This window comes from Poecilia reticulata, linkage group LG9 (genome assembly GCF_000633615.1).
Source record: "Poecilia reticulata strain Guanapo linkage group LG9, Guppy_female_1.0+MT, whole genome shotgun sequence".
Taxonomy (NCBI): domain Eukaryota; kingdom Metazoa; phylum Chordata; class Actinopteri; order Cyprinodontiformes; family Poeciliidae; genus Poecilia; species Poecilia reticulata.
Window position 1 is genome coordinate 16129263 of NC_024339.1, and position 20950 is coordinate 16150212.

General features: G+C 36.8%; 2 protein-coding genes across 2 annotated transcripts in view; one reads left to right on the forward strand and one right to left on the reverse strand.

Moving 5' to 3' along the window:
* Nucleotides 1-677: 677 nt before the first annotated feature.
* cep78 (centrosomal protein 78) lies at nt 678-9397 on the forward strand. The gene is made up of 17 exons (XM_008418236.1): nt 678-808; nt 2082-2172; nt 2277-2545; nt 2626-2801; nt 3264-3336; nt 3425-3528; nt 3670-3844; nt 3958-4071; nt 4359-4423; nt 4514-4616; nt 5162-5276; nt 5426-5468; nt 5593-5739; nt 5893-5970; nt 6134-6315; nt 7099-7261; nt 8526-9397. Exons 3-17 carry the CDS (start codon nt 2284-2286, stop codon nt 9087-9089), a joined length of 2364 nt encoding a protein of 787 aa, XP_008416458.1. The 5' UTR covers nt 678-808; nt 2082-2172; nt 2277-2283; the 3' UTR covers nt 9090-9397.
* A 6568-nt stretch (nt 9398-15965) lies between these two features.
* The window catches only part of cdo1 (cysteine dioxygenase, type I), a 5786-nt gene continuing 801 nt past the window's right edge, over nt 15966-20950 (reverse strand). Inside the window, exons 2-5 of the mRNA XM_008418238.2 lie at nt 20148-20225; nt 19239-19396; nt 18663-18832; nt 15966-16877 (exon numbers count right to left, since the gene is read on the reverse strand). Coding sequence (XP_008416460.1) covers nt 16851-16877; nt 18663-18832; nt 19239-19396; nt 20148-20225 — 433 coding nt within the window. The 3' untranslated portion in view covers nt 15966-16850. The remainder of the gene's footprint in view (nt 16878-18662; nt 18833-19238; nt 19397-20147; nt 20226-20950) is intronic.

Consider the following 20950-nt stretch of genomic DNA (forward strand, 5'->3'; position numbering starts at 1 on the left):
ATACGACTACCAGACATAATTCAAATTTTTAGCAGAAAGACAAACAGAAAGTCGAGAGACAAGCCCAAGCCTTGACTTTATTGATCCGAACTGTTCACACAAAGTTCATGGAACTGAGTTCGCAAGTTTCCGTTTACCTAGTGGCTTCTTGCAAGTGATGTTGAAAGTTTTTTCACATAATTAATTAGGGTTATTATATTTACAAACTTGTAATCTTCATCTATATTTCAATACAGTAGTATTGTACTGCATTGAAATATACAGTAAAATCCAATTAAAACATGGATTTTACTTCTCAACAAAAAAACTGCATGACATGAATTCATAAATCACTTTATCTGCAACCTAATAGTTAAACTTGAACAAGAAAAAAAAAACTTGTAGCCATTAGTGTAATTATGTTGTGGGCTTTTAAAAAAGATATTTTATGATGTGGGCTTTTAAAAAAGATATTTGGATGGACAAATTATTAAAACTAGCTTTTCTTTTCCAAGAACATATAATAAACAATTTCTCAGTTCTTTATCATATTTGATCCACGTTTTAAAAGCCATTGCATTAGCCGGTTTCATGCAAACATTTCAGCTTTTCTTCTGAATCGTCTGAGCTTCATCTGCGCCGATAGGTGGCAGCACCTGCTGATTGGAGATTTTCATATAAGAGGAAGTGGGCGCTGACGGAGCAACAGCGCCACTTTTGAGCTCGTCATTAACCGTTATAAACACACCGTAGAGATGGTAAAGAAACCAGCCTCAACACAACTCTAGAGTTATGTCTTTTCGATAGAGTCTCCAGACATACAAATAAGGTATATAAAATTTTTTATTAGTACTTTATATGACTTACAAATGCATGAAATTCAAGAGTTTTATGGGCTTGTCAACAGTAGAGACGGTTGCTAGGAGCTCAGTTTAGCTAACCGATGGCAGAATCGAAGCTTCTAAAATGTTGCAAAACCTGAAAAGAATATATATTTTTTAATTTGACAAAAGGAAACATTGACGATTATCTTCAAGTTAAACTCTCTATCTATTTATCTTTAGTTAATTTAAATGAAGTCTTTTAATTCTGAATTTGTCTTTAAAAGGTTATCATTATGGTGTCAGTTCATATGTTAATACCGATCATGGCAGTTTTCTTTCGGCAAATAATGTGAAAGATTCATTTAAATGTTAACTGCAATGCCTCAAAAACTTTTCAATTAGCACAAGTGCTTTAACTCCCTTCTCTAACTTTACAAACGCATAACCTAAAACGAATTGAATAACTTAATTTTCCATGTTTAAAGACACAATGAGATTGAAGCTTCATGCCAACCGAAACAGAAATTACTGACACAACAATTTCAAACTCACACACAGAAACTTGTAGTGTATGCAGATTATCAGTTAAAAACACTGCAGCAAATATAAAAATAAATAAACTGGAACCTAAATACATTTCCTTACAATCATTTGATACTAGAACAAAAATAGTGGAAATTATTAAAGGTATTTGCTCTTATTTTCATTCGCAGTTCTTTGTCAATGTCAATTCAACCTAAAATATAAAATCAGCATGCAGGACTTTTTGAATTTAAGATATTGTCTAACATAAAACTAGGAAAGTAGAGCACATCATGTCATTGGCTCCACGATATTCAGAGAATAGACTAGTAGAAATATTTTTGTTCATTTATAAATCACTGAACGGATGTTGTGTTACATTTTTATTACATATAGCACTTTCAACGGCCTTGTTGTTGAAAGGTGCTACATAAATAAACTTCATAAAATATTACATTAAAATGGTAAACAATAAGCAGAGAACACCGTCTTTCTTGTCCTACGCTGTTCTGTACAGCTCTGTATTCAGTACTTTTAACTATTAACCTATAGTCTATTGAGAGTAATCAATGTTGCATAGTAAATGTCCCACAGTGCACCTACTTGCACATATATTTGAATAAAAACACAACCAGACCCAATGAGATCATGAAGTCACTTTTGCTTTTTGGTTTTATTTGTAAATCATTTTTAAAAATGTTGTGTCTTTTTCCTGATTTTATATGTTTATTATTATTATTTTTTCTGTCTTTTTAGAATGAGAGGTGCTTTGATCTGGTTCAAGAAATTTGTTCCTGCATATTCTTACAGTGACTGTTAAACGAATCATAAGTTGGTTTGAATCGAGGTAGAAAGTGTTTGCTACTCTTTAAAGTCACGGTTGTTCACACATATGCTCTTTTCCAAAAAAACCTCATGTCTTTTTAAATCTTTATTTATTTTGTTTTCTAGGTCAAAGATGGTTCAAAACAGTGCTCAGATTCGACGGCAAGGTCCTCATGACTTCTTGGCGTACTATGAGTTTTTATGTGCAAAGCAGGACTCAGTTCCTCTCAATGCTGTAAAGATAAGCTTAGACAAAGGAATGCTGGACTTTAACGGAGACAAGATGAAACTAGTGGACTGGCTGCCTATCCTCGACTCTATATCCATCAACAAGCACCTGCATCACATTGCAATAAGCAGCACATTTCAAGGAGGTCTAGCTTTTTCAGATTCAGGTAAAAATGTCAATGACTTTAAAGCAATAACCATTGTATCTTAAATGTTTCACTTATTTACTTCAATCGAATTATTTCAGATATAAGTTACGGTAAGTATGGCAGCAGGAGGAAGATCCCGCCCATTTGCTCCAAGGACATGACATTTAAACTATGTAAGGCTCTGAGAGAGTGTCTCACTGTCTCTCCCTGCCTCAAGACTCTGCATCTTCACGGACTTCCTTTGAGAGAGAGGGACCTTATTACTTTAACAAAGGTAAGCACAGCCTACAGCAGTAATTTAATCGGCCTTTAATTCACTTATTGATATCGGTACAATACTGGAAATTTGTTTGCATCAACAACAGGAAGTCAGTTTTGCCTCCATTGGCTCTGATCAGTGGTCGGCAACTTTTGCATCAATTAATTAAAATTGTCAAAACTACAAATTATTACAGTTTTTTTAAGTTCACTAATGCACCCACCAGAAACATGTGCTTTTGTTCACTTTATGGAGTTTAGTAAAAGTTCCAACATTTACATCATGTGATTTAGAAATGAAGATAAACTTCCAATTTACTACCTTTGTCAGAGATCCTGCAGCAGATTTCTGTCCCCAGCACAAACTGTAAAGAAAAAGAAAAATCTTTATCTGCCTGAAAAAACATTTAGAAAAAAAGTTAAACACCTGTTTCATGTAAGAGTAGAAATATTAAGTTTTTCTTGTCTGTGGTTCCAGGGTTTGGCACAAAGCTCTTCCGTGGAAAACGTTTCTCTGGCTAACTGTCCCATCTCTGATAACGGCTTAGAAGGTATGTATTGTATATTCTTACCTGTAGCACAAATACATGTTTTTCTTTCAATTCATTCTATACATGAATATGTTGTATCTCGTTTCAGTCATTTGCCAAAGTGTGAAATATTCTACAAGCATTAGATCAGTGGATTTCACTGGATGCAATCTAACCTGGATAGGAGCGGAGCACATGGCCAATATCATCAAGGTGTAAAATTTGACTTTCTAACTGCTATAATTGTAGTAAATTAGCATTTTAGCTAAGGTAAATGTAGCCACATATTATTGTAGATCCAGAATGCATGTGAGAAATATTTGTACTGAAAAAAGGACATTGTATTTGTTTTAGCACCAGGCAATGCAGAGACACAGCGCTGCGTGGGCAGAGTCCCTGAGGTATCGACTGCCTCAGTTCGATGTAATGAGCGGCCTCCGTCGCATCACTTTAAACGGAAACTCTTTGATCGGGGATCGCGGTGCTGCTGCTCTAGCACATGAGCTGACTGAGGATCTGTGGGTTAAAGGTTAGTTGGGATATGTTGATTAAAGAAGAAGATAAACACATTACTTGAAGTTTTTTTTAGTTCCTGTTTATTGGATTTTGCTGAAAGTTTTTTGGTTTTTGTCCCTTGAACAGCAGTGGATCTACAGAAGTGTGGTCTGTCCAATGAAGGAGCTCGTCGTTTGTTAGAAGCTCTGAAAACGAATTCCTCTCTGTGTGTGTTGGATGTCCGCAATAACCCTTTAGTTGGTAAGACTGTCCATAATTCAAGTCCTGCAAAAATCTTCATATCCATCGTCCACTTAAATGTACAACCTTCATTGTAATTTATTTAGATTTTATTTAAAAGAATGTATTAAGAAATATGTCGTGGAATGAAGATGCCTTTGTATTTAGCCGACAGGGTTTGAGTAGAAATCAACGTCCCTAACTTTAAAAGATTTCACGACGGATTGTTTTGCCCTTCACCTGTAGATGCAGAATTGTTCTGATTTAAAAACAACTGAGCATGCTCCCCAACTTTTATTCCTTTACAGACAAAGTTTTAATTAAAACTGTGATCGAGAAAGTACTAATGATCGCTAAGGGACAATCATCCGAGGTAACACTTTGTGGTATTAGCATTCACAGTGTTTTAAAGTACAAATTACTATTTTAAGTTGATAATTTATTTTCTCCTGTTGTACTGCAGTACTGCTGGATAAAACCAACTAGCACAGAGTCACAAAAAGCGTCTGGGCCAAAAAGAGGAGTCATACCCGTTACAGTAAGACGAAGATCAACATACAGGAAAGGTATATGTGTATGCACATTTAGAAAAATCTGGTTGTGTTCACCAAGGAACAATACATGTTTGTGGGAACAGGCAAACACCAGCATGATATCTTGTACTTTAAATGGTTGAAGTTACCAACTCATAAAGGTTTGTTTTTAGCTTAAATAGTTCTGTTTTGTCGGCAGGCTCTGTTACCCACACAGACCGTTTCATTATTCTTAAAAGCTTTCTAAACTGAGTTCAATTTCTTATTGGTCATTTTTATTTCCCTTGTTGGCAGGTGTAAAATTACACTTGATGATAATTTTCTGCTTCATGACCTTCCCTATATGTAATTACCAGCTTCTTGGTTCATTCCCGTGATTAAGTTAATTGGTAAAATTATCCACTGAAAAAACCCATTTAATTTCTGATGACAAATATAGATGACCTCTTGGGTATTTAGAGTCTTTCACATTTACAATCCACAATATAGTTTTATGAGGGATTTGTGCTTTTTTGTGCATTTGGTTACATACATAAATTAAGGCATTAAACCCTTCTTTTGTTCTTTTGCTCCTGCAGCTTCTCTTAAAGGAAACTCCGGAGGTCAGAGTTCAGCTGTTGCTCAGCCCAAGAAGCTCTCTTCTCGCTCCAGTATGATTCCATGGCGTGCTGCTGCACGAGCTGGACGCCAAAGGTGCGGCGATGTGAGGAAATCTGTCTTTTTTTGGTTGCACGGTTTTTGGCTTTAGATCTAGTGGAAATTTTGAACAGCAGAATAAATCCTACAATAAGTTTTAAGGATTAAATGGATACTTTAATTTGCCTTTGATGCTTTTCTTTCAGAGGTCTTCCTCCTGGCGTTACAGTCTTAAACCAGAGCTTTGAGGTGAGGTTCCCTTTGATTATGGACGGTTAAAAAATTGGTCAAACTCCTTACAGTAATCCAGGGTTAAGGATTACATCTGATCTGTTGTTCCACTGTAAAACATGCTTCCTACTTGCTCCTATAGGGTGCGGCGGCAGTCGAAGTGACTGTGGAGTCAGACTTAGAGGACGAGGACAGTGAAAGTGAAGAAGTGGTGGTGGAAGTGGGGGAGACGTCGTCTTCTCTTGGAGCCACGGACAGAATAACTGGACAACAGTATGATCGCATTCAGGTCAGCAACCATAACTGTTTAGAGAAGTAAAAGAATCTGGGGCTATAAAATAAAACAAGAATAAAATCTTGTTTTATTCCACATGATTTTGGAGCCTATTTGTCTTACTGAGAGTCTCTGCAGGTTGACTGTGGTTGTATGTTTGCCCTGCAGATGGAGCTAAAGGAGTGCCGTCTGAGTTTGGCAGCGGAGCGCAGGGCTCGACTAAGAGCAGAGTCCAGGCTCAAGGAGGTAGTTGGATCTTTAAATCAAGACTTCAGTTTCGTCTGTTTTGACTTTATTTTCAATAATGTTTTGGTTTTAAAAATGCTTCACAATCTTTGAAATGCAGAATTTTCTTGCATTACTTTACCGGTTTTTCTCAAAGATGCAGACATCTTTCATTTCTTCCCAGTGCGAGTTGGAAAAGGGCTACCTTCGTGATGCCAACCGTTCGCTGTCTGAAGCTCTAGGAGCTCCTGGCTCTGGATCAGCACTTCGGACTTTCAGCTCTCTTGAAGACGAGTCAGTCCTGGAGAGCATCGAGAACTCATTCAACAAGTTCCACGCCTTCCTGGATCTCCTCAAGGATGCAGGGTGGGTTTTACTTTGATCCACTCCAGATTATGAGGGAGTCAGAGGAAGTCTTTATTTGTAGAACACCTTTGATGGACAGCAAAACAAATAATGTTAACACACAAACAGAAGAAGGTAGGCATGAAAATACTGATGTGTGCCGTTTCTAGAGGTGATGATTATTTGAAGGAGTTGTGATGGTAAAGAAGTTCTAGAGATAACAAATTCTAAAATCCTGACTAGTGTTAAAAATTAAACAGATTGTAAGGACTAATAAAAAAAATCACCAGAAAGAGACAATCTACATTTTATTCAACTTGTTTAAAAGTCAGTCCATCATGAAGAGCAAAGTAAATGTACAATATATATAATTATTTAAGTTCATCATTAAGCCAAGCTGAAAGAACGCTGCAACAACAGATAGGGTTGACCTAAAAGAAGGTTTTATTAGTCTTCAGCTTACTTTTACAAACATCATTGGTCTCTGATGCTGTCTGGTAGCAGGCGGATCCAGTTTAATGGCCATAAAATAAAACACACTGATTTATTTTTTTTTTACTATGAGGAATTATGAAACTATCACTAATCCAGTAAAATAATGTGCACATTTGTGGGATTTAGACCACTAATGGCTTTGAAAATCTAAAACACTTTAAAGTCAGTTCTAACACACAGGTGTCCAGTGGAGTTGACTTTGAGATTATTATTAGCTTTGTTTTACATGGAACAGAAAGCAGTATTGCAGTATTTTTTTTTTACTTCCTGGTTATAAAAGCATCTGCGGATCTCTTTCCTTATGTTCAGCCTTGGCCAGCTGGCATCAATGGCTGGGATCAACACCTCCGATTTCCAGCCTCTTGGAAAACCTCAGCTGTCCTCTACAGTGGGACCACGGCAGGAAGGTGCCGCCTCAACGACCACAGGCCAGTTCAGGGATGTTCAAGCACAGTCTCATAACGCTTCTTTGGTGAGGATCTGGGAACAGCATGTTTTCATCTGCAGTAATAGCTACTGGGTGGTGCTTGTCTTAAAACTGTTGCGTGTTATTTTAAAATGAGTCACATTCCTTTTATATTAGAAACAGGGGAAAAGCACTGCGAGAACCTTTGTGCTGTTTAATTACCGTGCTGTAATTATGTTTGCAATATGTTAAAATTGTATATAATGTTCTGTTAAAATGTTTTTAAAGTATGCAACCTGGAATGTTTTTATTTATGGACTTAAATTCCCCAAACCATTTAGGTTCACCATTCCTGCCAACTGTGTGTGTTTTCACGCCATGCGATCCAAAACTGGGCTGATTCTGAGAGTGTGCCTCCTACTGCAGGAGTGTTGCTGCCTCAGAGTCCAGTTTGAATTTAAAAACCAGAAAAATAAGACAATAAAATGTCAATATCAGATCGTTTTACATCAGTTAAAAGCTGATGTGATTTTAACAAATGTGATTTTTTACGCGGCAATACATGGCCAAATTACTTTGATCATATTGACAGATTCATATTCAACTTTACACATTAAAATGTAATGCTAGTTGTCAAATGATGCTGTCACTCTTAAATGTCTGTTTGTAAACGGGTATGTAAGGAAGCTCAGCCAACAGCATAGCTGGTTAGTTTTGCAGCAGGGTGAACGCCCATCTGCTGCCACTGGGCACGTCTGTGAGAAGACAGAGCAGACAAACAAAACACAGAAGTTCCCATGTCAAAGAAAAAGCATGGAGTTCATAAACACATAGAGAGAACATAAAGTTATTGGAAGCAGTAACTCAGCTGACTGCCTCATCCAGGAAATGGAAACACTTTCATAAAGTAGAAAAAAATAAAACAAAGTTAATGGCAGCAAAATCCGCCGATAAACCATAATTGGATTGGATGTGGACTATTAATATTAGGGGCTTTATATATAAAAAGGAGAATTATATGATAAGGAATTGATGACCTATAAATTATTATCTATTGACAAATTACACATAAGTTGACTAAATCATTATATAAATAGGACCTAATTAGAATGTATGTAATTGAATTCAAACCTGTTTATATTTTTGGATGCATTTAATCTTATTTCTGTTTATAAATTGGATCTGTTGTGAAGTTCCTTAAGATGAATTTTGTCGTGAACTGTTCCCAGTTGAAACAATGTGGACGGATCTGCATTCTTACATGGTGCGGATTTGTTACCATGGCGATATCGTCATTAGGTCTAAACTGTCATTGCTTGTTTTATTTCAGGCAGGTAGAGAGACACCTATTCCTCCTGGTGCAGCAGCCTTCTTTCCCCCTTGTTGGCCTCCTTCCTTGCATAAAGACAGATTAGTGGATGTGACCTTTAATCACACTGGATTAGACACAGCAGTCCCGGCGCTGCCTGGAAAGGAGGAGCCGCATCAATATTTTCGGCCTGATACGCAGCCCGACTCCGGCTCTGAGCACAGCCAGAAGTCCTTTGACAATTTTCCTTTTGGTAAAACCTTCCAGTCTCAACCAAGCAGGCAGGAGATGGAGACCAACTCCAACAGAAGCAGCAGTTACCACGGAAACGGCATAAGCAACAACTCCATGTATAGTAGAGAGTCTCAGAACAACAGCACCCACGGAGGCTTCCCTGACAGTCTCAGCGAGATTATGAGTGACAAGGGAGAGTCTCTGGGATCAGTGGGGTCAGTGAGCAGTGGGAACAGGAGGCTGATGTTTGGTCAGCCGGGGTCAGAGGGATCAGAGGGGTCGGAGAGAGGAGCTTACTCTCTGAATCAAATCGGATCTCTTGGAGGTCAGTCAGTTGATAAGTTCTTGTGATGTTACATGGAAATGTAATAATCCTACTTTGTCAGACTTTTCTGTAACTTATCTGTTTTGTACTGGTTGAAACATTAGTACGGAAACTGGTGGCCTTTCAATTTTTTTGTAAGACAATATCAGGAGAGTAGCTTTTTTTAAGAGACTGAAGTTGAACCAGAGAAGGTGTGGCTCTTGCTTTTTAGTGTACGATTAGAAATATTTAGCAAAGTAAGAGTAGATCCCTGGGCTTCCAAATCAACACTACCTCAGTATAGTGTTTGTATCTGTGCTGTTCCAGTAATCTAATAAAATGCTTGCCTGCTTTATTTTCTCTGTTGGCCTAATTATTTTCTCTTGAAATTAAATAATTTAGTTGTATGTGTTTAAAATATCTGTTTGGTCATTGTGATATGCATCTTATGTTGTACAATTTAATAAAAAATGTTGGTTAAAATATTTGGTTTTTGCGTTTTTGAAGTCATTGTAAATCTCAAAAACTGTTTTCTAGAAGAGGTTTTTCTTTTATGTGATCAATACTGTGAGCCATTGAGAAACTAAATATTAAAATATTGATGCTGCTGGTTTTTTTTCCATCTAACAGATTGTTAAGCTTTACGTTTTGTGTCTGTATCATGAGGACACGTCCACCATGGCTCTTTAAAACGCTCAAAAGTGTTAAAATTTCCTTGTCAAATATCTGGCATTTCAGAGAAAAGTGAAATGACCACAGCACAGATGTTGTTGGGTAAAGTCGAACGCAGTGTTCTTTTGGACCGAACATGATTCATTACTGTGACCGCACAACACGAGTAGAGTCCAGAAAAATAATCCCTGCACAAGAAACAAAGCACAAACAGCTCTGCTAACCAGCTTTTTCCTCCAACTTCTATCCTCAAGATAGATTGTTTGGGTCTTTATGGATCAGATTAGCGCAGGATAATTCTGCAAAGTTTTGACTTTCATAGTTGAATAAATATTCAGGGCACACTTTTCTAGATTTTCTATTTGTAAAAAGATAAGAAAAGAACATCATATGTAATTTCTCTGTTAGCCTCACAATTATGTATTCATGTTGGTGTAATATATAAAATCACAACAAAATAAAATGTTCTTTTTTGTAATGTGGTTAAAACAGAAGAATGTGTAAAAGAAATGAAAAATAAATTACACCCACAACAAAACAGACTTCACATTTGTCATTGTTTCAAAAAAAGGTTTTTCTCTTTTATAAATAAAAAGATGTAATACAAATGTATTTGTATTACATTTGCAAATAAACTATAGGTGTTTTCAAAGCAGACATAATATGCAGCCAACACTGCTAATTTTATTAGCTGACCTTTAATTAGGCAATGCATAAATTCTTGGTTGTTTATGCAACATAACCAACTTGATCTAAAAGCAGATTGTGGTGCAGAGTTGAAACTTGTTCTGTGGCTCTTTCATTTTTAAGGTAAAAACTGGTTGTTTTTTCTTAGCTGTGAGCTAAGACCAGTTGTTCACACATGAATATAAATCAGTTATGAGGAAAATGAGAAATTTAGGTTTAATCACATTTCGATCATTGACCTTCCCTGATTCGTCTTTATATTTCGATGGTTAAAAGCTACATCTCCCATATTTTTAAAGAAAAACAATACACTTCAGAATATTAGATGAATTCTACATGATTGCAAGACTGTGGTCTACACTTTAAATCTTGTTCTGATCCCAGATTATGTTTCTCGCAAATAAAGTTTGTCATAATGGATTTCAGATGAAAACGTGAAAAAATTAAGTAAAAAAAAACCCTAATATAAACTTTGACTGAGTGAAAATGAAATATTAAGGACACAAGTACTGGCATTATTTTGTTTATCCAGTTTTGCTTGAAGGTGAGAGTTTAGTGAGTTTAATGTTATTAAAATGCAAAAGTGCACTGCCAGACTTTTATTATGTGTAATAAAAATAAAAGAAAACATGCAGCTTTTGAACAATTTGCTGTATGAATGACAGCTCCACTATCAATGTACTGAGGCCACTTTGATAAAGCAAATGATCAAAGCTCTTATGACCTTATATAGGGTTCTACAACACTGGCTCATTGTTACTATCAGCACAACTGTCTACTTTGCACTTTCAGTCTCTGCATCGTCGGGGCTGAATCACAAGTTACAGTAGGAAAACAATAAAATAATCATGTTTTATAGCATCTACCTGAACTATCCCCACAGACGGAGACTCTATGCAGCTTTAGGCAGCAATAACACGACTAAGACGGAAAGGAAATTTCCACCAAAAACAACAGTAACAACAAGGCAGATGCGTTTCAACATACAACGTCACACCAAATATTTAAACAAACCTTTGTCGCTACTAAACTTTGTTTAGGGACCAGCAATGATATCTATCAAGGTCAGCATGTTGCAGTTATTCTGCAGTGGGGTTTTTCCATGCATAGAAGAAGTAAATAAGCAATAGAGAACCGGATCAAAAATCAAACTCTTGGGATGTTTTCATTTGAATCTCAGAGACCTCAAATAAAAAAAACAAAAGTGTAATCATGAAAACAAGCATTTTCCTGGTGACTGTTCAGGTCAAATAATGAAAAGGCTGTTTTAGATCTACCAAGCCATTTAAAAGTTTTTGAAATCTGGATTTTATGTGACAGATAAACCCAGAGTAGAGCATAATTTGCACACTAGCCCTAATGCTTGTGAAACTGACCTCACAAGCTTTCTAAGCATCTTCATGTGTGGAGTATCACTGAGCTATGAAGCCGTCTGTGCTCTCAAAGTGTGAATTGTTTGATGAAATATGCAAACCTGTCTTCACTGAAAAGACAAAGTAAAAGGTTCCCCACCTCAGCGGTTTGAATTTTTTTTTCCAGTTTAATCTGTGATCCTGTGATTGGTTTAGTTTTAAACTGCAGAGGTCTTCTCGAAACAGCGTAATGCTTCTTCAGGCATATGCAGACGTCTAATATTAGAGAATAATACTGAGATTTGGCATCTTAAAGAGGTCTAATTAAATGTCATTGATGTGCACTGTGGTGTTTATAGGCTTTTGTTCATTGTGACCATTAAACAGAACAGGTCTGTCCTGCATCAGAAATGCAAAGTCATTCAGTAAAACTGTTAGAACTTGACACCGTGCTGCGCCACTGGCAAGGACTGGCAGTTTCTCTCAACTCCTGTTCTTCGTCCATAAAGTACAAAGTAGATACCTGATGCATAAAAAGTTTGTTCATTGTTGGGAACATTATAGCTGCTATTATGTTGAGGGAAAAAAGTGGATAAATCTTCTAAATTTAAAGGTATGTAGTCTTAATAATCAGTACTTATTTGTGTGGTGGTTTGGAAAATCTCTTTTTATGTCTGTGGATTTCCAAAACACACCAGCTGGAGTTTACACTTTATTGGAAAAATGTAAATAAGAATCACAACAGAGAAATATACCCCACGTGTCTTAAGAGTTTAAGGAAGTACTCCTAAATTATGCAACAGCCATCTGGACCTGAGCCCGCCATGGCTGGCTGAATGTGGAAGCAAAAAGAACATTTCTGCTTTGTAATGATGACTTTTATGAAACTACTGTAGTTTACCAGTTGAGAGTAAATGACACCAGATAAATCTGCTTTACCAAACATTTAAAGGGGCAGTAATATAGCCACATAAAATCAGTTGATGTGATATTGTTAAAATATATTCACAGTTTATCTTCACATGCATCTCTCATAATGAATAAATGTTTAAAAATATATATTTTGTTTTCAATTAAGGATTTTGCTGTAGTAATAAAATATTATTTATTTTATAGCTTAAAGACATTTTCCTTAATCTTCACTTGAAATAAGATAAATAGTAAAATTATAATGATTATATTGCCCCATTTGTTGGTGTAACATTATTATTAAGGGATGCATGTATTTGTTTAGTTCAAACTGAATTTTATATCCACTATACCTGACTTTAATTTAGCGTTCACTGTTTAAGTTCAGTTTGCATTAATTCTATCAACTAAATCCCCACAATATTGGAAAATGCTATTTTCCCCCTTATTTCTAAGAATTCAGCACAGGAATAGGAATCAACGCCATAATTGTTGGAGAGATTTTCTGGGATCTTGTGTAACTGAAACGGAAGTGTTTGGTCATAATGATCATTATTATGTTTATTAATGAAAAAAAGAGGCAAGCCTGATAGCCTGAGAGCACTAAATATGAAGTACAGTAGATACAGGTGCACACAGTAAATAGATCATGGTGAATAGACTTGGGTGAATATTTAACAACTTCTCAAGACATCAAACAAGAAGTGAAAACAAGGGCAGAGGTTGATCTTCCAATTGAGCAATAATTATGTAATAATAATATATACCACCGAATCAGAAAGAAATTGCTTCAGGACAACAAAGTCAATGTTTTGGAGTAAGCAGAAACCTGAGCTCTCAGAGTAATTTATGAACAAACTGACTTTATTGCATTAAATCTGTCAGGAGAAATGTGCCAAAATACCAGAAAGGAAAGTTTCAGAGGCATAAACAAAACGCCTGTCACACATATGCTCCACATGATACAGTTAAAAGGCAATTTTGTCAAATACTATCAAAATGTGAGTACGATTCTGAATTTGAAGAAAGAACAATGAAACACATCTTTCGCATTTAGCAAATAGAAATAATTGTGGTAATCCCGACTGACGTAAAACAAAACGTTTAGTCCTTTCTAATGTCAAATGGTGAGAAAGAGAGTCATCTGTCTTCAACTTGTAAGCAAATATCTGGTATCAATTGCATCTGCAAAATATTAAAGGTTGATTTTATACCAGCAGCTCAGCATATTTTTGCTAATGGTGACTTGTCACCGACCAATGTCGACACTTTACTGTTGTTTTATTGATGTATTAATCTTTTGAAAAGCCACACGTGGTCAGTAAATCAACTAGTTAAACATCAAATTGGGTCGTCAGATGAAGATAAGTGTCCTGTGGATAAGACTGCATTCAGTCTGGCTCCTAGACATGCCTGAGCAATCAAGACGGTCACTTAAGAGTTGCATAACTCTGGCTGTAGTCCACTCCATGGTTGACCTGGTACAAAGAAAGATCTGGGAAAAATCACCTCTTGGTGATGTTGTGAAATGTTGCAGAAATAACATTTATGTTTAACCAAATATTGGATTTTTGCTTGACTTTCTATAACCTTATAAACAAGCTGACAGTTAAAAGGCACATAGAGATACACATTAGAGTAATGAAAGAAAAAAAATTTCTAATAGCACATTGATCTACAGGTCAGGTCAAAAGTTCATTATTTTTATTATTTTTAGGCTCATATCTAAATGTTTTTTTTTTCAGGTCACAATGATTACATGAAAGACATTTTTTAATTAATCTGAAAAAAGATTAATTAAATCACAGAATTTTTGTAAAATGGTGGAGAGGTTTGAAAACTACAATGACTGAAGAGTTGTCTCCTCTCCGTCAGCAGCGATCAAACGGTGTCAAGTTTTGTTGTCTTTGGGGCTTCCTGAAACAGCAAACAGGTATGAGGTGACAAAACAAACCAAGGCTTCTGTGGCTGCGGAAGCAAAAACTCAGATGTGGGAGGAACGCGGTGATGCTGTTGTTATAGCAAGCCATAAATGCCACAATTCACATGATGGTGCTCGGTGATGTGAGATGACATTCAATGACCTGAATAAATGACCAAATTTTCCCAGTTCGATAAGTCTTACAGAACATTGTAAAAAAAAAAAAAAAAGCAGCATTTTGAGAAGGTTTTTGCCATACTTTATGCCAGCCTAAGTCACATATAATTTTTTTATGTGTGTGAATTTTTAAACAGATATATGGTAAAAGTGGTGATTTGTGGCACTAACTGGTTTCCATAATTTGCAGTTTCAGAACCGGTCAAAGTCTCTCCCATGGAGAGGCAGTTTAATTTTCCTCCGTGGTGTGACTGGACTAAACCTTAGATATGTTGAGAAGCTCCATCATCCAGAAGAATATTTTTGCAGCTTGAATATAGTTATTCAAAGTGAGATGGTTCATGTGTCTCCTGGCAGCTCCCTCTGGAGGAACTTGACATTCAAACTTTACCGTGATCCCAAACACACATCAAATATAAAACAAGCTGAGATTAAGCTTCTAGAAAGGCTTTCAAAATCCTGACTACAACCACAGTGAAGTGATCAAGAACTTTCATTTAATTGTGCCACAAAAAAGAAGTCAAATATCCACCCAGAAACAAGCTAAAAGTTTCTTAACCACAGAAACTGCATTGGGTTGAGGTGCAACCCAACAGTGAAGTGGCAGTAATTCCAATAAAATGCTACTAAATATAAAGGATAAAGACATTTTTGGATCATACAGAATGCAGTCTGGCAAAACACTCACTGACAGAACTAATGTAACTAGATAGAGCCAACACAGTGACACAGCTACATGGAAAAACGAATCTGTGCACGTAGGCACTTCTTTGTAGCATTCCATCTTTGTAATTCAGTTGCTAATGCATTCACAGTATGACACAGTCACCTTATACTCTGACCACTGTGATCGGAACTGTCTGCAGACGCTGATGTCCGTTATTCAAATACAGTTATCTAGGCAGTCTCATGCCATCCCTTTATTGGTCAAGGTAATGGTCGATCAATAATTCCCCTCAAACTAGACTACAGATTGATGAGGGTGTTCAAAAGTTTGTATGCCAAAGTTAGAGCTATACACGTCATCTGTTCTTAAACTGCTATATTAGAGTTCACAGGTAAAGTCTTGTTAGCATAAGCATTTTGAGAAAAGTGTTTTAATATTTAATGGTGGTGCCATCTTTGTTGCTTGCAGAACTGCATGTTCTTGTTGGTTAACAGTTTGATACACTACTTAATGCTTAAAAATAAAGACAGGCTGGAGATGTGGGAAAATGAGATAGTGTTTATTCTTCTACAGTGATGGAAGTATGCAGTAGCCAGCGCTGTGAAGGATTACACACTACAGAAATACAGGAAAAATAAAAATCCTGAGTTTTTAGATAAACATTTTATCGTCTAATAATACAAAATAATAGTTTCTCCACATGGCTCTATTGGCATGAACACATTTAAAAGCTTGCCGATTTAAAAACTCTTTCAGAGTACGGGATACTCTGCAAATAAATTACAAGCATCACATGTTTAAAAACAACAAAACTCTAAAGCTTTACATTTCTTACTCCCAACGCAAACAGAACAAACTTTTTGCAGGTAAACTGTACAGGTCACAATCCTCAACTTTCTACAGATTTAAGACAATTTCGCGTGGCATGAATCAGCAGTGAGCACAGCTATAAAAGAGTGATTGAGAACGAAGCTGTTCATTACATAACAGATGCTTTTTTCTTTCTTGCCCCTCTTTTGAAAACAAAGGAGAATTTCTAAAAACAGCAATATTTCCTCTTTTTAAAAACACTGAAGAGCAAAAGTGTGGTTACACAGGTAGTGGACAGACAGGAATGTTGTTATTGTAGGAAAAAAGGCTCTCTTCAGGCCAAGCAAACAAAAGGCAGATTCAATCCACGTCCAAGCCTATTCATGCATTCGTCCTGTGCTCATCAGTATTTGCCAAGTTCACACTGGGCAGCGATAAAGCATTTCCAATTAGCGGATTGTCCATTTTGAACCGGTCCACTCCTGATTTTCAAATGGGAACCATGGTCATTTGTGGGTCCACCTTTCTCTGGTTTTTCCCTTTGAATTAATTTCATGCAGTTGTCATTCTAAATGAAAATGTCTTCATCTGCTGGAGGCCCTTTACGTGACGTCTAGTTGTTCTCTTGTGAAATTGTGGTCTAAGAAAAAGAGCGAAAAAGAGGTGAATGCATTAATTAAAAAAAAAAATTAAGTCCTGTAAAAATAGTTATTGCCCCTTACAGTTCACTTGCTGTACATGTCTCAGATCAAACTAATTTTAATCAAAATTAATCTGACCAAATAATTTTTTTTTTCAAATGACTTGATTTATTAAGGCAGCAACCAACCTGTCCCTGTGTAAAACAATAATTATCTGACTTGGCTGTGGGTAGAGAAACTGAACTAAACTTTTCAAAAAACGTGTTTTATGACAATTAATGATTTAACAAGGGGAGCAATTACTGTTTTAAATAAATACAACAATCATTTGAAAATTGTTTTTTGCATTTTCTTGTCCAACTCTGTCTAATATAAGAATTGTTTGATGATCTGAAACATTTAATTATGCCAAAAAGCAAAAACAGAAGAGATTTGTGTGAGGGTGCATTCTTTTTGAGCATATTGCCCAATTAATAAAATAAAATAAAAAAATCTCAGACTGAGCTGCTGCTCAGAGCATCGGGTGTATGTTGGGTTAAGTTCATTGTGTGCTCACGCTCATTTACTTATCTTATCTGTCCTGTTTTGTGTTGCAATCTATTGAACCAACTTGAAAGTTTTATGGTCAAGGTATGCTTATACAACGTGCAGATTACAGATAAGGCCAATGTCAAAAGCAGCGTGGCCAAAAAACAGGCAGAAAACATTCTAGAATTTAATATTTTCGTGAATTGACTGTATAATCCAACTCTCAAACTAGGAATAGACACTTCTTGAAGTTAAAGTTAAATTCATTTTAGTTCATCTGTAAAATGATGAGACGAAATGGAAATGCTTTACGTTTGGTATGTGCAGCAAAGTAAGTGGAAACGTGTCAGATGTTTGGTCACATTAATAAAAGGGAATGCTTTTTTTTAAAGGTTTTCTTGGCTCAAGTGGCCTTTATTTTGAAAGTAGTTTGACAGGAAAGAGAGTTATGAGCGAGGGGGAAGACATGCGGCAAATATCACCAGGCTGGGAATCGAACCTGCGACCACCCATGTATTGTAGGACTAAGGCCTATAATACATGGGTTGTGCTTTGCCCATGTGCCACCGCAGCACCAAGGGGGAATGCGTTTTGAAGTTCTTATGGGCTGCATCTAATGAGTCTAGCAGGAAACCATAAAAACCTCCCATTTCCCTCTTTGTGAGGGAAGAAAGTCTGGGTTCAGCTAATAGTCTGCACTTTTCTATTCTGGTGCTTTTTTTCTTTAAAACATCCTCTCCGTCTGACGGGCAAAAACGTATCACCAAATGATCATGTTTGTTTTCTCGCAGAAATGAACCTAAAATCATCAGCAGTCACATCAGTCTTTGTTTCAGTTGATAAAAAAAAATAAATAAAATAAATAAATCAACAAAAGCCCACCCAACTTTTATGGGGTTTGAGTTGAATAATTCACTCCTTAAAAGCTCAACTTTGTTGGCCTTAACTTTTCAGTCTAAAATACACACATTCTGAAAAAAGTAAATATTTCAAGTTTGAAAAATATCAGCTTTTTCAATTGTTTTGCCTAATATTTGATATGTTAAACATTTGAATTCATGTAATTACATTAAGATATATATTTTATCTTCATGAATTATTTTTAGAGGATGCAAAAATACATTTAGAAACAGGTTCTTGAGGAATTTTTGAGAAAGAGGATGTCTCAAAAATACTTTTATGAGAAATTGAAACACCCAGCTTTGTCGATGTTTAATTATCATTTACTTCAAATCAGATTCAGACAAGTTACTCACATATGGAGTCCTTTCTCCGTGCTTGCTCCAGAAGGTCATCTTGACGGTGTTCTTGTGGCCCGTTCGCTGGTCAAAGGTCTGGCAGGTTTCGAACGGAGGACTGTACAGGTGCAAACTCACGGCGCACTCTGTGTGACTGACGTTTTCTACACGATGCAGACCAATGGAGTCTGAAACACACACGGACATGTTTTTAGAGACGGCGTCTCTGGAGAGGTGCGAGTCCGACACCAAACATCACACTCAGGCTCCATTTGCTGCACAGCGTGGACTTGGAGTGAAGAACTAAATGGTGTTCATTGTGCAGACACAACTAACTGGGAAGTAGCGTTGGACATTAGACCTATTCAGCCTCACACTAACCGGTGTGTAACTGTTGAAGTTGAAATGCCGTGTTGTGCATGGCAATGTCTGCTTTATTGAGATATTCTGCATCTCTCATAGGAGAGTCAAAGTAGGACACGATTGGCCAATAGGACATACATCTGCTGTAAGTCAACGCAAAAGCAATAGAATGTTGAAAGGTGAAAGGCTCGATACGAGCCAAAAAAAAAAAAAAAAAGTTTTCTTTCTTACCGTTGATGTAAGCGACCTTGTTCTCCTGGAGGATCCTCTGAGATTTCTGCACCATGTCTCCATGTGATTTGCGGTCCGGCCAGTCGAACAGCGTTTCCTTCAGCTGTCCCTGCAGCAGCTTCAGGAAGCAGTGAGAGTCTGTGTGGTCATGGATACTACTGCAAAGTGTCAAAGAGCACACAAGCCTTCGGCATCAGGATGTGCAAGCGCTGACCTTTCAGAGACATGTCAGGTTTTCTGCCTATTGAATACCTGCAGAGAGATTTAATCTGAAAATAAATGTGTGGTCTTTAGTGTTTGCGATAAGACCTCATTACAACCTCTTGTGCAAAATTATCCATCCATCCATTTTCTTTCACCCTTGTCCCTCAGTGGGGTTGGGAGGGGTGCTGGTGCCTATCTCCAGCTAACGTTCCGGGCGAGAGGCGGGGTCACCCTGGACAGGTCGCCAGTCTGTCGCAGGGCAACACAGAGACACACAACCATGCACACACACTCTCACACCTAGGGACAATTTAGAGAGGCCAATTAACCTGACAGTCATGTTTTTGGACTGTGGGAGGAAACCGGAGTACCCGGAGAAAACCCATGCATGCACAGGGAAAACATACAAACTCCATGCCGAAAGACCCCAGGCTGGGAATTGAACCCAGAACCTTCTTGCTGCAAGGCAACAGCTCTACCAACTGCGCCACTGTGCAGCTCAAAATTATATATATGCTATATAATGTTTGAATTTGCTCACAAGGTGACTAATGTAACTGGTAGCAGATGAAACACTGAAATATTTGGCCTGCAATATTTAAACAAAGACAAATCATACAATGATGATGAATTAAAAGTGGTATAAATGTGCCTAACAAAAGATTTAAAAAAAACAAAAAACTTTTGTGATTTATATAAACTCACCTGCCATGTCCTTCACCCCAACAGAGAATCATGAGATTGAATTTCCCATTACCCTCATCAACCAAGTTCCTCGTGTACCTGCAGAAAACAACAGAGACTCACTGAATTAGGACAGAGAAAATCAACTTTGGTGTTAGCTTGACAGAAAAAAAAATAGTTTCAAGAGAGTCGCTGTTTGAACATGAGATTTTAATGACAAAAACTAGTTTCAAAAATATATATTGTAAAGTGACCAGTGTTTGTATTATTATTATTATTATTATTATTATTATTATTATTTACATAAAATATTTAATTACTTAAGTATTAAACATGAGCATTTACCAATTTGCATCGCATAATATTTAAATACAGAGTTTATTTCGGAGATTTCATTATTTTGCTTAAAGAAAACACAAAAAATCTCAAGATCTGAATGCCAGGCTTGTTTTCAAAATTTTTTTGATGTCTAATGTGTAAAAAAAATAATAACATGCAACAAAAAATAATAATGGGACTAAAACCAAGAGTAATAATAATATTAATTTCCGGTAGACAGATACAAATGCTTAAAATATCAATTTTGCGTCATCAAAACATAAAAACTAATTGCCCTTTGAAGGTATGGCTTTCATTTGTCTCATAAAAACACCACGTTTAACCCCCCCAGCTTGTAAAAAACCAGTGTGCGTCATTTGCGTGTTTTTCCAGTGGAAGCATCGTGTTATTCCATTTTTGCGCACATTCGTCCGTTCCACGCACCGTCGCGCGTGTCGCGGCAACAGTGAGCGGGTGTGCGCCTGTCCTGTGTGTTGATTGGATCA